At 36.0% G+C, this 15,967-nt stretch overlaps 1 protein-coding gene across 1 annotated transcript in view; it reads left to right on the forward strand.

Moving 5' to 3' along the window:
• Positions 1–5,510: 5,510 nt before the first annotated feature.
• The window catches only part of LOC113113378 (E3 ubiquitin-protein ligase NEURL1B-like), a 48,142-nt gene continuing 37,685 nt past the window's right edge, over positions 5,511–15,967 (forward strand). Inside the window, exon 1 of the mRNA XM_026279523.1 lies at positions 5,511–5,838. Within this exon, the coding sequence (XP_026135308.1) occupies positions 5,751–5,838 (88 nt within the window). The 5' untranslated portion in view covers positions 5,511–5,750. The remainder of the gene's footprint in view (positions 5,839–15,967) is intronic.

Below are 15,967 nucleotides of genomic sequence, written 5' to 3' on the forward strand. Positions count from 1 at the left end.
GGAAATTAATTATTTATTATCTCCATGCGCGATCGCGGTTGATTAAATTATAGTCAAACAGCACTTTGTCAGTTGGCATTTCATGATCTAACGTTAGATTGAATCTAGATCATAAAATGCCAACTGACAAGTGCTGTTTAACTTTATATAGTCTCGGGAAAAAAAGTTCGTTCATATTGCTCAGCACCTGACTGGGTTGATGATCAGGAAGCCTCAAGCACGGCCACTGCATGACATTTTTGAAGGAAGCAGGCTTACAGGGCAGAATGCTGAAAGACTCTGTTTTCTACACTAAAACCTAGTTCTGCTTAACTGGGAGTATTAAGTTACACTACTAAATAGCTATGCACTCCTAAATAGCCCTCCCGCCCCCACCAATATGTTAGAATCATTTTTGTGCTTTATTTTTTTACCCGTTTTTATTTTTTTACCTCATCAAAGCTTTTATTTTAAAACAAAGACACTTGCACTTGCACAGTGCACTTAAATTTTTTGGACTCAGACCCCTCTATTTATTTGTGTATAAATATAAAGTTTTTTTTGTATGCAAGGAAGGAGTGATTGTTATAAATAAAATGTTTTTTTTCAGCTCATTTGTGTTGTAATAATTGTCAGAAACAGAAGTATAACAGTAAATAAATATCGGTTCTGCATATCGGTTATCGGGTACATAAACATGCAAATAATCGGTATCGGTATCGGTTATAAAAAATCAATATCGGTCGATCACTAATGTGTAGTTTGTGAAGCAATGCAGTGATATTCAAACATCTTTAAGTGACTAAAGTGTCCAAATACTTTTTTGGAGTCAGTGCATGTTTCAATATGTAGACAGATGAGCACCTTCTGTTCTTAAAGAGGGGTCACTGGGCAAACAAATGCAGCTGACTTTATTATTTGAACTGGAATCCAGGCCCGTGTGAACGTTCCAAATATTGCTGGGAAAATATCTGAACAATCCCCTTTTCACCCTGACCATGACATGTGAGGGCATTTTGACCTGTGTTCGCGTGTGCATTGGAATTCTGCACTGGGAATGCTTTGTGGTCATGCATAAATGCATAAAATCAGTGTTTTCAGTTGTTCCTGCATGGGGGTCTCAGTGAGCTGATGTGCCGTCAGACTGCAGGAGGGGTGGTCAGAGGAGTATGGGCTGGGCTCAAGCCCTTCAGGGACCACAATAGGAGCAGCTGCAAGGCGTTTGGGAAAAGTGTGACGACTAATGCGCACTCAGTGTTCGGCCAAGCACAGGGTGTTCTGTGCCTCATCCTTTGTGTCATGTAAGATGGCAGCGTGGAGTGTTTTCACAAGCCTCAATCGTGGTGGCTTTGTTATTAGCACAACATTGGCAGTGATATGGGCCTTCAATTAAAGGCCATTTGGATTATAATGCTCCAGTGAATTTGGATAAACAACATGTGCATGAACTTTTCTCAAAGATTGTAAATGAAAATATATACATTTATGAGCGAAAGTGTATTTTTTTAGGTACTAAAAGTGGTTCTTTTGTTTTCTACCATTTTTTAATGCTTTTAGCTTCTTTGATCTTTAGTAGTTCTGTGGGGTGACAAATGATTTTTTAAATGTACAGATATTTGTAATGGAATTATTTATTTAACAGAAAAATTTAATATTCATGGTCTTGCATTTGTACACACACCTAAAAATACAAAGTTTTTGTATTTATTTTATGAACAGGTGAAACATTTTTTTTTTATTACCGGTAATGAATTAAAAAAAAAAACATTGCTCAATAAAGTACAATTCATTTTATGCAGTGTCCCAATTAGTATAAGACCATACAAATGAATGTAAAAGTTGTTTAAGCAGGTTATACAGTTAAGTAGCCTATCACTGATATATTATTATAGTTTTTAATCAATTTAATTAAAATGTATTTTTATATTTTGATTTAATTAAAGTGTTAGTAAATTTGTCATGCTTTTGTCATTTTTCTTCTTCTACTACTTATTTTTTTAATAATAAAAAAAATGTTTTAAGCCAGTATAGTTTTTTATTACAGTATATTCAAGTTTATTTAGTTTGCTCACACTTTATTTTAAGGTCCAGTTCTCGCTATTAACAAACTATTAACTCCGACTTCTGCCTCCTAATTTGCTGCCTATGAACAGTTAGTAAGGTAGTTGTTAAATTTAGGTATTAAGTAGGATTAGGGATGTAGAATATGGTCATGCAGAATATGTGCTTTGTAAGTATTAATAAACAACCAATATGTTAATAATAGGCATGCTAATAAACAACTAATTCATAGTGAGAATTGGTCCCATACTGAAGTGTTACATTTGCTTTTAGTTATTTTAGACTTGAATGAATGAATTAAGCAGTTATGGTGCTTTTCTTATGTGCTACTATACCCCTAAAGCACTTTACAATCGTATCAGGAGGTCTCTCCTCGATCAGCACCAGTGTGCAGCATTTACCTGGATGAGTGCTCACCACACACCAGGTGTGTTCTTTTATGTGCTTTAGTTTTAGCTAATGATATTAACCTGCACTGCGGTTCACCGCTCGGACTACTTATTGTTTAAAAAACCTAAACAAAAGTCAAGTCACCTTTATTTATATAGAGCTTTATACACAATGTGCAGCTTTACAGGAAAACAATGTTTCAATGTTACAAACAAAATTCAATTCTTCTATAAAGCAGCTCTGAAAGGGGACAAAAGTAAGCAGTACGTTTTCCAGTTAAAGTCTGCTCATTGAGATTCAGTGATGCCATCAATCCAGCTCAGTTCTGTTGCTAAATGTTGTTTACCAATGAAATCCAGCCGATTTCAGTGGCATATGCTCTCTTCAGTGTCCAGACTGATCTTTTGTGCCTGTGAAGAAAGGGAGGCCTGCTTTTGTGGTTGTCCTTTAGTCTTCAGGGGAAGGGGTAGAGAAGGCCACCGCAAGCACCCATCACTGATACGTGGTCAAAATAAATGTTCTCTCATCAGCATAAACAAACAAAACAAACACGAAACACTTTTTGTTTGCTAATTACTCTTGCTCATGGTTAACTATATCAGAGAGACAAATTATCAAAATATCAGAGAGACAATAGCAATTGTCTGGTATCCACCCTAGCACTTAATATTTTCTTCAAAATATTTTTTAAACTCTTTTCATTTGCAGGCATACATGCAGCAAGTTAATTTCAAACGAAAGTCTACATTTAAATAAACTCGCATAATTAAATAGTCACTATCTGTCTCTTTGCATAAATGTATTTTCTTTCATTAAACAAGCATAATGATAAAGAGAGGGGTTTGTTGTCATAACACTGAGTGGAACTGAGCAAAGGTCACTTATTGCTAAATGTTTTGCGTCTGTTTCTTAAAGGTTGAGCATAAATCACAGATGGAATAAATGACATGTTATTTTCATTTTGTTTGTAGGTGATCTTTATCCAGCTCTGTCTAATGCTGCTGTTAATCTGTCTCTGTGTGTCATAATAAAGCAGCTTGAGGAGCTGCTCTGATGTCATATCATGGCTCATAGGAGATGTGAGAATTGATTATGGTAATGCAATCAGTCTAAAATGAGTACAGAGTGTGCAAGATCTTAAATCTGATCCTATGAAAAGAAAACAATATTAACAATGATTTTTAAGTTCTAATTTTAACCACATTTATAACAATAACGTTGTAATTTATAGCACTTGGAAACTGCTCGCCTGGTTACATATAGCTTCTGTGTTTGTAAGAAGACGCAGAAGTGTGAAGGAATGTGTGCTGTATGCTTGAGAAGGCCTGCTTACACAGTCCAAGGTTTGACATTAAATATCCTGATATTTGTGTACTATAATCTCAATGTCTATAGAAAGTAGCGGTCTGTAATATAATATATATATTGCTGTAATATATAAAACTGAACAATTGTTCTACCTACAATTACAGTTAAATTTACTTACAGTTAGTCTTCATGTCTCCTGAACTGGTTTAAATGAAAAATGTGTAGGATACAGTTTTGTTTTTAAGCTGAAGTCTATATATTTCGTGACAATCCAGACAGGGCATGACTGTTAAAAATATAGTGTATAAAAGCACCCTAAAGATCCAAAAACGATTAAAGAGCGCCACCTGGCGTAAATAAGTTAACTTTCTTCCTTCCTTCCTCTTATATGACGTAACATTCAGCCAAGTATGGCGACCCATACTCAGAATTCGTGCTCTGCATTTAACCCATCTGAAGTCTGTGTACACACACACACACACACACACACTATGCTGTGGCACCCCAGGAGCAGTTGGGGGTTCGATGCCTTGCTCAAGGGCACCTCGGTCATGGTATTGCCAGCCCAAGATTCAGCCCCACAACCCTATGGTTAGGAGTCCAACTCTCTAACCAGGCCACGTCCCACACATATTTTTGACCTAAGGGAATAAATAAATAAATAAACACACACACGCATAATAATAATAATAAAAATGATAGTTTATAATATAATTTAGTTTATATTTTTGTTGGTTTTATGTATATATATATTTATTTATTTATTTTTATTTATATTTATTTGTACCATAAGGTCAAATAAAATATATAAGAGAATATAGGATAATAATAATAATAATTTGTTAATATAGCCACTGTGCTAAATAAAAACCTTGGACTGAATCATGTTTAAATCACACAAAATTCTGTTCTTTTTAACAGCATCATATAAGCCCTTTAACAGCAGATAAACAGACAGTGTATGTGCATTCTCTGATAGCTTTCTGCACAAGCACATTTCAGTATGGTCGCATGTCTGGCAAGTGTTTTATAATGGACACTCGCTGAGGAAGCCTGTTTTTTATAGGAGTTTGCTGCGTTCAGCATTCTGACAGAAGAAATTCAACCAATTCAGAAGGTTTTTATTTGCTTTTTTAATGTTTCATTTTGCTCTGTTTAACAATTCTGAATGGAACTGTATAAGGTCAGGTTAAGATGGTATAGTGGTCTGTTGGCATCTCTGTGTGCTTTTGTTTGGTATTGCAGCTTGACTTGTGCTGTAGTTACAGAAAATGCTCCTAACCAGAGGTGTTAACCTCAATTCCTGGCTGCCCAGAGCCCTGCAGAGTTTAGATAATTCAGCCCTTATTAAACACACCTGATCCAACTAATGAAAACTACATGGTATAGGCTTATGTAAGTTGCAGAAGGGCTGGAACTAAACTGCAGGGCTCTGCTCTAAACAAATGTGACATTTATTTATTTTTTCCCTCTCAGTTTTTGCTTTTTGCCCTGTATACATAAATTATGATTTTATATATGTATAGTATTTTTTGAAAATTGTTTTAATTTATCTTTGTCTTGTGAGAATGAAACTCGAACTTAATCTTGAATTTAGTGTAACAATTGTCTTGATTTAAAATGTTTCAAGTCTTAAACTTGTTCCCTTCGTTATACTGGGATAAATCACACTGGGATCGGATGTATGCTAAAATAGTTGGACGTGGCGCCTGACATAGAACATTTTCCACCAGCTGGACATTTCTACACATTCGACTGAGGCGGGTCAGCGGGAGGGACCGTGTTTGTCAGGAGCTTTGGGGCGTTCACACGAGAAGCCGGGCATAGCGATTGGACAGCTCACGAGAGATACAAACACACGTGTGATGTGTTTTTAGCTTTCAAACTGAATTTAGGCGGGTTGTTCGGTTTTCCTCCGCAGTATCCACTGCAGTCTGTATCGAGATCAGACAGCTCCGTGACGGCTGTTTGGAATGATTCGGTTGTATTAAGATTCAGTTAGAAGTGTTTTGATGGGGAATAACGGATCTTCCACGGGGGTTTCCGCTCAAGGGACAGTTCACAAGAAAAGAGTTCAGTGGCAAAGCAGAAGTCTGCAAGGTGAGTGTCTGGTTTATTTGTTTATTTGATTATAATAGCAATATTGTGTATAGACCTGTAGCTAATGGTAAATTATTTTAACAGTTCAATATGTCACCGCATTAGATACAAAATAACAAAGCGAGTGACATCTCAAATGCTGCTTGAGCTACTCTGACTCTTGGAAGTAACGTAACTTTTTTCTGAGACGTTTTCGTGGATGTATGACGTCAGATCCCCTCACAGGTATCCCAGCAGTGTAACTACAGATGTAGCTCATTATCACACTGTCTATGATCAAATAACGCTTCACAGATTTTAACAATATGGGCTTCATCTGAATATGCCCAATTCGCCACTATTTGTGAAAGTGAGTAGTATGTCCAATCTCACAATATTCTTAAAACAGTAGGCAAAAGGTACCCGGATAACCTACCAATTTAGTATGTCTGGATTATGCTCGTATTACACTCATCATTCATACTTTTTTTATGTAATTTTAAATGTAAACTGATGTATGAAAGCAACATCACACTTGCAGTTGTGCATTGGTCTGAATATGGGAGCATCAGCACTCTTGCCTGTGATATAACCCAGTTCTAAAATTGTATAATTATTTATTTAAAAACAACACAATCAGAGACTGCTGAAGTGGCCTTTGTTTTTACTTCAGAATTGTGGCATTATTATTAATCCATAATCTTTTTCTAACTCTTTTCTCCATTCTGTTATAATAGTTTATAATATTGTTGGGTTGCCATTTCTAAATATTTTTTGGAAAATTCCATGAGAATGGACACTGTTCTACATAATTTTCGAGTCAAACAGGAAATGTAACTCCCACGATGAGAGAGGGGTGGCCACTAGCTTCTGAGCTATGCAGAGTTGGCAAGGTTGTGGTTTTCCCAGGACCTTGATGAGAAGAGAGGGGGAACAATTATTTAAAGTACAGAAATGAGGAGTCTGGAAAAACATTTGGTCTGACTAACTAACATTATGTAAAATATGAAATTAAATATGAATTAAATCTTTCAATAAAGAGTTTCAAGAATTAGCCCAAGTATAAATTGTCTAAGATTTCGAGGAGCAAATGATTATACACAACCGTTAGAGGGCAGTTTGAAATTATTGCCATTATCTTACCAGCAGATGGCAGCTAATGTGGGATATACTGTAATGAGAACAATAATAACAAAATGTGCTATTTCTTTTATTAATAGCAATAGTGAACAGTTTAAAATAAAAGTAGACACATTTTGTTCATTTTGAATGCTTATCTTTATACATCTTTTTAGTGATCTTCACTTGAATGAGTTTTATTGTAGCCTATCAAATAATTTCATGTTTTCTGTAAAACAAGTGTTTTCTTGCTGACAAATACAGACGCAGGGCTCTACCGTGTGTGTGTGTGTGTTTTTTTAAATGTATGTTTCTCATTTGTTTAATTGAGTAATGACTCTTTGAACATACTTGCATTGTTTAAGGCTTGTAGTCATATGAGTAGTTTGTCTGTATTCCTTCATCCACTGAGTCACAGGCCAGTCAGCTGCAAACTGCAAAAAACTAAAAAGTGTGTTGTAAAATAAAATGTCTATAGAGTATCAGATTTATTCTATATCTTAGAGGGAGGGGATATACCTTATATATATTAGAATTCTTCAAATGGTTTGTAGCAGCTATTCTGTGATAGTCAGGCAAACAGGCACAAAGTTTAATGAGGGTTAACAACACATCCCAGAGCAGAGGTCATGAAAGTGTCATACAGCGAGTGATAAGGACCAGATACTGGTTGTAGTCATCACAGACATGCAAATAAAGAGGAAACAACACCGACCGTGACAGCTAGCAGTATATACTAATCTATATTTATAGTGCCTGCGTGCATTCACCTTACAGAGATTTAACCCATTATGCTGGTCCTTTAAGTAGGGCCTTCAGATAATTTTTTTTTTTTTTTTTTTCAATTTTCTGTAGTTTTTCTTTGGTAAATTGCAGAATGGTAGGGCTTCCCACATGGAAAGAACCTATATGTGGATATATGCGCATATATGAAACCTATATGCAGTGTATATGCACATATAGGCAAAATTGAAATGCATATATGTGCATATACAGTAAATATAGGTCTCCTGTATTGCTTCTTCTTATCCACATATAAGCCCTATACATACAAGATATGTCTTCTAGGCTATATAGCTAATGGCAGGATCTGGTCATTTTGTAGCTCATATCTAATTTTTGACTGTCATATATGATGCCTAGCTCATATTTTCTATTATCAAGGCAAAAACTAAGAATTAACGAAAAAAATTATGCAAGAACTTATGTATGTGCGAACATGTGAAATTTGTATCACATGTAATTGGCATGTTATGGAATTTAACTATGGCAATATATTAACATGATATACAGAGCCGGACAGTAACGAGGTACATTTACTTGAGTACAGTACTTAAGTACAATTTTGAGGGATCTGTACTTTACTAGAGTATCATTTTTGGGGAGTACTCATGAGTCATGACTTTACTCAAGTACATTTGAGAGGCAAAAATACTCTTTACTCCGCTACATTCTATCCATAACCGTAAGTACCCGTTATTTCTTCAGCCCCGTCCACACGGAGACGGACCCCCGATCTTTTTTTCCCTTGTCTCAAGAAATATCAGCGTCCACACGAAACCGATGTAGTATACATGCCAGACCAGCATGTGGCGCTGTAATTCTGCCACAGAGATGCACTTAAAACGGAGAAGACATGGATTTGCTGATAAACCTTGCGCGTGGTACACAAGCGAACATCGAACAATACATTTATTAATCCGTGTTAATGTTAGCGTTCAGTGTTTGTTCATGTTTTTGTTGCTGTTACGTGATGTAGTGGTGTTTGACTATAGGGCGAGACGTGGGCTAATGATGCCATATTTTCAGAAAATGTACGTTACGGATTCGCCGTCGAGACGAAACGTAAAAGCGGTGTTTTCAAATATATCCACTCTGGGACCGGTTTCAAAACATCGGTTTCACTCTGCCAGATCCGTGTGGATGAAAATGCCTATCCGCTAAAAAATTTGTGCGCGAAAAAAAAAGAGGAAAACATTAAAATCTCGGACACCCTATCAAACATCATTGGATGGTGCAGGAAGGAGGAGGAGGTTAACTATTATAGGTGAACATATAGGTGCATGTATACGTGTATTACAATAAGACCTCACTAGTTAACCTTAGTTAATGCATTAACATTCATAATGAGCAATAGCTACATTTGCTACAGTTATTAATCTTTGTTAAAAAAAGTTCATATTAGCTCATTAAATAACAGTTGCCTATTAGAATTATAAATTACTCTTCTTATTAGAAAATAAATAGCCTATTAAGTCTAAATATTTAAAGGGGGGGTGAAATGCTCGTTTTCACTCAATATCCTGTTAATCTTGAGTACCTATAGAGTAGTACTGCATTCTTCATAACTCCAAAAAGTCTTTAGTTTTATTATATTCATAAGAGAAAGATAGTCTGTACCGGTTTTCACGAGAATCACGAGCGCCAGTAGGCTTTTGCGTTGAGAGCGTTTGGAAGCTGTGACATTACCGTGAGGACAAAACCAACCAAAACAAACCATGGCTAACAGTCAGATTCAGCGTATATTTATGATCCAGAATCAGATCCAGAGGCTGAAATTTAACAAGAGCAGCATCAGCAACGACGTCTCTATGTGGTATGTACTAAAACTATATATTGCTTAGCGGTTTTGGAAAATGACTAAGTTCCACTGTGTCGTCTTTTTTTTTAAGCTGTACATGTGGAAAGTGCAGTTTGATGCCAACATCGCATGTTGTTTACTTGATGTGCTTACGCGCCGATAGCTAAGTTAACAACACAGAGATATTTGAAGCAGTTTTCCTCACCGCCTGCAGTTCCAACACACGATCGTGACCCTTTTTCGTTGGGACTGCATTATCCTTAAGAAATAAACCATGTGCAAATCCGGCGTCAAACTGGGCCTTGTTTGTTTTGCATCTTCGAAATGCAGGGGAACAAACACAAACACTTGCACAACTCCGTTGATGCTCTGTAAAAATAAACTCCATCCACTGGTCCCTTAATGCTGTTTCTCTTTTGGTAATCTGTGCAGGGTTGTCTTGCCCTGGCAACCAAAAACACACTCCTTTTGTGACATTTTGCGACGCTCTCGCTCTGATCAGTGAAGTCTGTAGTGCTCTCAGTGCTCTGCTATACGGGAGCGCGCGCTCTTCCGGCAGAAGTGCCTTAGGACCCATATAAGGAAATTCCGCTCCATCTAACACAGAGCCATACTCGAAAAAAACTTTCCGAAACTTGTGACAACCCGGAAGGAGTATTTTTGGAACAGAAATACTCCTTCAAACGTACAACTTAATTTTTGAAACTTTGTCCATGTTTAGCATCGGAATCCAAATCTTTAAAAGTGTAAAAAACTCAGTATGCATGAAACAGCATTTCACCCCCCCTTTAAGTATTTGGAGCTGTGATGAACACCATAGCAAGTCCACAAAAGCTTAATGGCTATTTAAATCTCTTTAAATTAATTTAAGAAAGTAGCAGCTGCTTTATTTATGCAATTTCCAGGGTAAAGGCTGCATTTTCTGCAGTTTAGCGCCATCTGCTGTCAGTGAGTGAACGTGCTTTCATTCAGCGCGTCTCTCAGGAGTTCCCCATGTGCTTCTCATGCGTGCTTGTTTACATCAGAGCGTACAGCTCTTTCAAGCAGCATACAGTGGTGTTGTGCATTTTGACCAGTTAATGGGAAAATAATTCTTAAAATGCATTCCAAATTCGTAATAATTTGTAATATATAGTTCTACACTGTATTTAGAAGTGCCCACAATAACCGTATCGTGGATATTCATTACCTTGGTACATTGCATTACCGAATACCGGCACATGTCTAGTTGAAACTAACAGTTAATCAATTTTAGGATGACACAACCTTCAGTAAATAAAGTTAGTGGAATAGCTGTTAAAAAAGGAATGCACTTATAAATATACAGTACTAAAAGGACCAAGTCTTCATGTCAGTGAAGACTATTGCATTTAAACATGTTTGGTCCCACTTTATATTAGGTGGCCTTAACTACTATGTACTTACATAAAATAAGTACAATGTACTTATTGTGTTCATATTGTATTGTAAAACACTTTTGCTGCTATAGAGGTGGGGGTAGCACTTTATTTTACAGTCCTGTTCCTCATGTACATACTATGTACTTATTATAGTAATTACAATAACTATGTAATAACTAGGTACTAACCCTGAACCTACCCCTAAACCTAACCCTACCCCATGTAGTTACCTTGTATTACCAGAACTTTCTTAGATAAATACACTGTAAGTACACTATAAGTACATGCTAGTGCACGTACTGTAAAATAAAGTGCAACTGAGTTGGGATGGGGGTAAGATTAGGGAGAGGGTTGGAGGTATGGATAAGTTTAAGGGTGGGTTAAGGTGTAAAGTATGGGTCAACAGTGTAATTATAAATGTAATTACAGAAATTAAATACAGATGTAATTACATGTAGTTTTAAAAAATATATATATAAGTACAATGTAAAAACATGTATGTACACAATAAGTACATTGTACTAAATTATTAATTAAAATGTAAGTATATAGTAGTTAAGGCCACTTAATATAAAGTGGGTCCACATGTTTTAAGTTAAAGTGAAATGACATGCAGCCTGTTTTAATTCTGCGATGGTATGGGTGAGATTATATCCATATTGAATGGCACTAGGGCCTACAAGCTAAAGATCAAGATTACCCTCAAGACCACCTGAATCTATACAATAGCAGCATCTCTTGTCAATTGCTATTATTGCTTCCAACATTAGTAAATTAATATGTTTCAAACTGTCACTGTTTGACCTTGTGAAATGGTACAATTGTGCGTGTGTGTGTGTATATTAGGGGTTGAACGACTAGTGATTTTTTTTCAAGTCGACTAGTCACTGATGACGAGCGGCCCAGATTTTTTGCCACACATAATTGAAAATGATGTCATGGTTTGCTGAGAAAAGAAGAAAGAAAAAAGGGCATGTATGCACGGATGTTGGGCCTGGGTAGAGGAGCAAAAGGTGACCAGAAACCATAAAAACCAAAGGCTAATTTCCTTTCATCATTTCAACAGTCTACTGGGGAAACCATTACGTAATGCAAAATAAGCTCTGACCTGCTATGAACAAATTGACAGCCTTTCATCTTTCATCAGTTTTGTTGGGGAAAATTGTGTTGCTGTTTCTCAGTGGGTGGACTACATTCATACCTGTTGATGTAGTATCCCTGTGCTACTCTCTGTGTTGTTTAATTCTCCATACTACACTTACATGGTCTGTAATACATTGGGCCTGGCAGTATGATAGGACAATTTTATCAGCTGGTAGAAATGGTGCTATTCCATTTAACTGCATCTAGAATTATGTTTGTTATCTTATATGTATTTTATCTATTAAAATACAGAGTGGAACATTTCAAAACAAGCCAAGATATGGAAGAATGATATGGAGGATTTACAACTGTTACAATATATATAAACAACATCTGTGGTGGATTGGCCATCTGTCCAGTGTGTGTGTGTGTGTGTGTGTGTGTGTGTGTGTATGTCATTTCACCAGTTAAAGTTGGTGTTGGTGTTGAAATATCCTTCTGAACATGTAATATCTGTAATATCTACGTGACTAGCATGACTTGGAAGGAAGGGTTCTGGAATGTGGAAAACAGAATGCTGTATCTGAATAGATCCTTCCACTGTCTTCTTTGTATTTGAAACAGTCCCCTTCACAATACTTTTGTGTAAGGGAGGAACACTTCAAGAGGGTGCCAAAATAAGCTGATTTAATCGCAAGAAAACAAGCACGCTATCTTCAGACTTCCCCGGCTGCACACGCTGCAGCTGTTTTAGCAGATCATGTGATAGTGATGTGCCTTGGAAACTGCCAAAACAGTAACGCTGACATGCACGGTCCCACTGTTGGTCACTACAGCTATTGTGTTCCCCTCTCCAGGAGGCTTGTTCCACTAGCAGGTCTTATATTTGAATTTGAATTGTAGTTGTCCTTCTCAAATTAAGTAGTACTGTAAATGTTAACTAAAAATCAATTTATAAATATATATATATATATATATATATATATATATCTGCATAATAAAGGTTAGATAAAACAAAATAATCAATGGCAAAGATTTCTGACTGATTTAACCAGCCCAGGAAAAATGTATCAATTGTGACATTTCGGCAAAATGGTATTGCGTTGCTTTTTAAATGTTTCGCAACACTTTCAAAATGTCAATGAGCGGAGCTAAAAGCAAGTTTAGTTTTATAAAAAAACAGATAAATGTAAATCTGGCAATGTTTTATTAGGAAGGTTGTTAAATGTATTGCGGCAGATCAGATATTAAAAAACTAGGTGCTGAAACGTTAATGCTCTATCACATTTGAAAATAACAGGACTCATACACAAGTGCTCCGCATTGCTAGTGCAATGCTGTTCCAGGTGAGCTATAATCACATAAAAAAAGATGTGATTAATAAATGTCAAAAGATAATATAGTATCATGCACTATGGTGAAACGGTTTGAGCTCATAACATAGCAATGTGCAAGAAATCAAACATTTACCATACATTAATCAATAATCATGCTCCTGTAAGCATAATTTGTGTGAACAGGAAAAAAGGTTATTGGTGTTTTACTGCAACGAGTGTTAAAGTTGGAATCTGGAAAACTGCCATGTTTGCTATAGTAATGAACACCACTTTTACACTCATCTAATGGATAGATAAACTGAAGGTATTCACCGACATTTAACTAAACAGTGCGCATACATTTCAGACATATCGAAAACGACAGCGGACATGGAGAAATGGGATGCTATTCGCAGAGAGTTTGTTTTACATTTTGAATGGAGGTGATGTTTAGTGATCGACCGATATTGATTTTTTATAACCGATACCGATACCGATTATTTGCATGTTTATGTACCCGATAACCGATATGCAGAACCGATATTTATTTACTGTTATACTTCTGTTTCTGACAATTATTACAACACAAATGAGCTGAAAAAAAACATTTTATTTATAACAATCACTCCTTCCTTGCATACAAAAAAAACTTTATATTTATACACAAATAAATAGAGGGGTCTGAGTCCAAAAAATTTAAGTGCACTGTGCAAGTGCAAGTGTCTTTGTTTTAAAATAAAAGCTTTGATGAGGTAAAAAAATAAAAACGGGTAAAAAAATAAAGCACAAAAATGATTCTAACATATTGGTGGGGGCGGGAGGGCTATTTAGGAGTGCATAGCTATTTAGTAGTGTAACTTAATACTCCCAGTTAAGCAGAACTAGGTTTTAGTGTAGAAAACAGAGTCTTTCAGCATTCTGCCCTGTAAGCCTGCTTCCTTCAAAAATGTCATGCAGTGGCCGTGCTTGAGGCTTCCTGATCATCAACCCAGTCAGGTGCTGAGCAATATGAACGAACTTTTTTTCCCGAGACTATATAAAGTTAAACAGCACTTGTCAGTTGGCATTTTATGATCTAGATTCAATCTAACGTTAGATCATGAAATGCCAACTGACAAAGTGCTGTTTGACTATAATTTAATCAACCGCGATCGCGCATGGAGATAATAAATAATTAATTTCCACAAAGCGGTATATGTATATGTGTATTAGCGAAATAATTGTTATGTAGTAAATGATAATATAATCTAGTGTGTTTAAACAAGATAATCTTGTCAAAAGTTTCATTCAGTGGCATTGCTTGAGGCTTCCTGATCATCAACCCAGTCAGGTGCTGAGCAATATGAACAAACTTTTTTTCCCGAGACTATATAAAGTTAAACAGCACTTGTCAGTTGGCATTTTATGATCTAAATTTAATCTAATGTTTAATCATGAAATGCCAGCTGACAAAGTGCTGTTTGATTATAACTTAATCAACCGCGATCGCGCATGGAGATAATAAATAATTAATTTCCACAAAGCGGTAGGCTATATTTATATGTGTATTAGCGAAATAATTGTTATGTAGTAAATTAAAATATAATCTAGGGTGTTTAAACAAGATAATCTTGTCAAAAGTTTCATTCAGTGGCCGTGCTTAAGCCTCCAGATCATCCGTCAGTTGCTAAGCAATATGAACGAACTTTCTCTTCTAGACTAATGGTGAGCAAATACAACAGATAGAGAATTAAATTCAACGCTTTTCAGAATCAGAATCAGAATCAGAATGAGCTTTATTGCCAGGTATGTTTACACATAGCGTACGAGGAATTTGTTTTCGTGACAGAAGCTCCGCAGTACAACAGAATAACAGCGACAGAACATAAAACACATAATAAAAGAATAAAAAAAACATTTTTTTTTATTTTCAACATGCACTCATTCATGTCTGTTTTATTTAATTCATTTAAAGATACGTCTTTATTGGAGCAGGACATGACGAACACTACGTAACTGATCGATGAGTTCGTCTCAATTGTTTAGAAACAAGCTGCATAAATTAACTATATCAGGAATTTATGTCTCAGATCTCATTTGTGCATGTCTGTTATGTTAAATAAAGTTGATTAATTAAAGCAAACCAAGTAGAACATATACTTTACCTGTGCACTGAGTTGTTGTTGACTGATCACCTCAGACGCCCGGGCTGCAATGGCGGAAATCTCAAAACGGCCACAAGATGGCGCCGTAAATCGGCGAATCCGATATTACAAAACCGATACCCGATTATGGAAAAATGCTTAAATATCGGGAAAAATATCGGTAAACCGATACATCGGTCGATCACTAGTGATGTTGTAGCGCTACTCGCGATAGGTTTTGGGAAAAGTTTAATTTATTAACTGTTACCGATCGTCAGCGAGAAACATTTATTGTATTTTTTATCAGTCTTATGAGGTATTCTAATTTGTTGAGATTGAATTGGTGGGTTTTTGTTAAATGTCAGCCAAAATCACCACAATAAAAAAAAAAAAAAAAAAAACAATTTAATACACAAGTGTCACAATTTGAGTTGAATTACTGAAATAAATTAACGTTTCCATTCTAATTTATTGAGATGCACCTGTAATCTCACTATTAGCTTTGACTTTTAGCTATTATATACTTTC

Source organism: Carassius auratus, chromosome 14, assembly GCF_003368295.1.
Source record: "Carassius auratus strain Wakin chromosome 14, ASM336829v1, whole genome shotgun sequence".
Taxonomy (NCBI): Eukaryota; Metazoa; Chordata; class Actinopteri; order Cypriniformes; family Cyprinidae; genus Carassius; species Carassius auratus.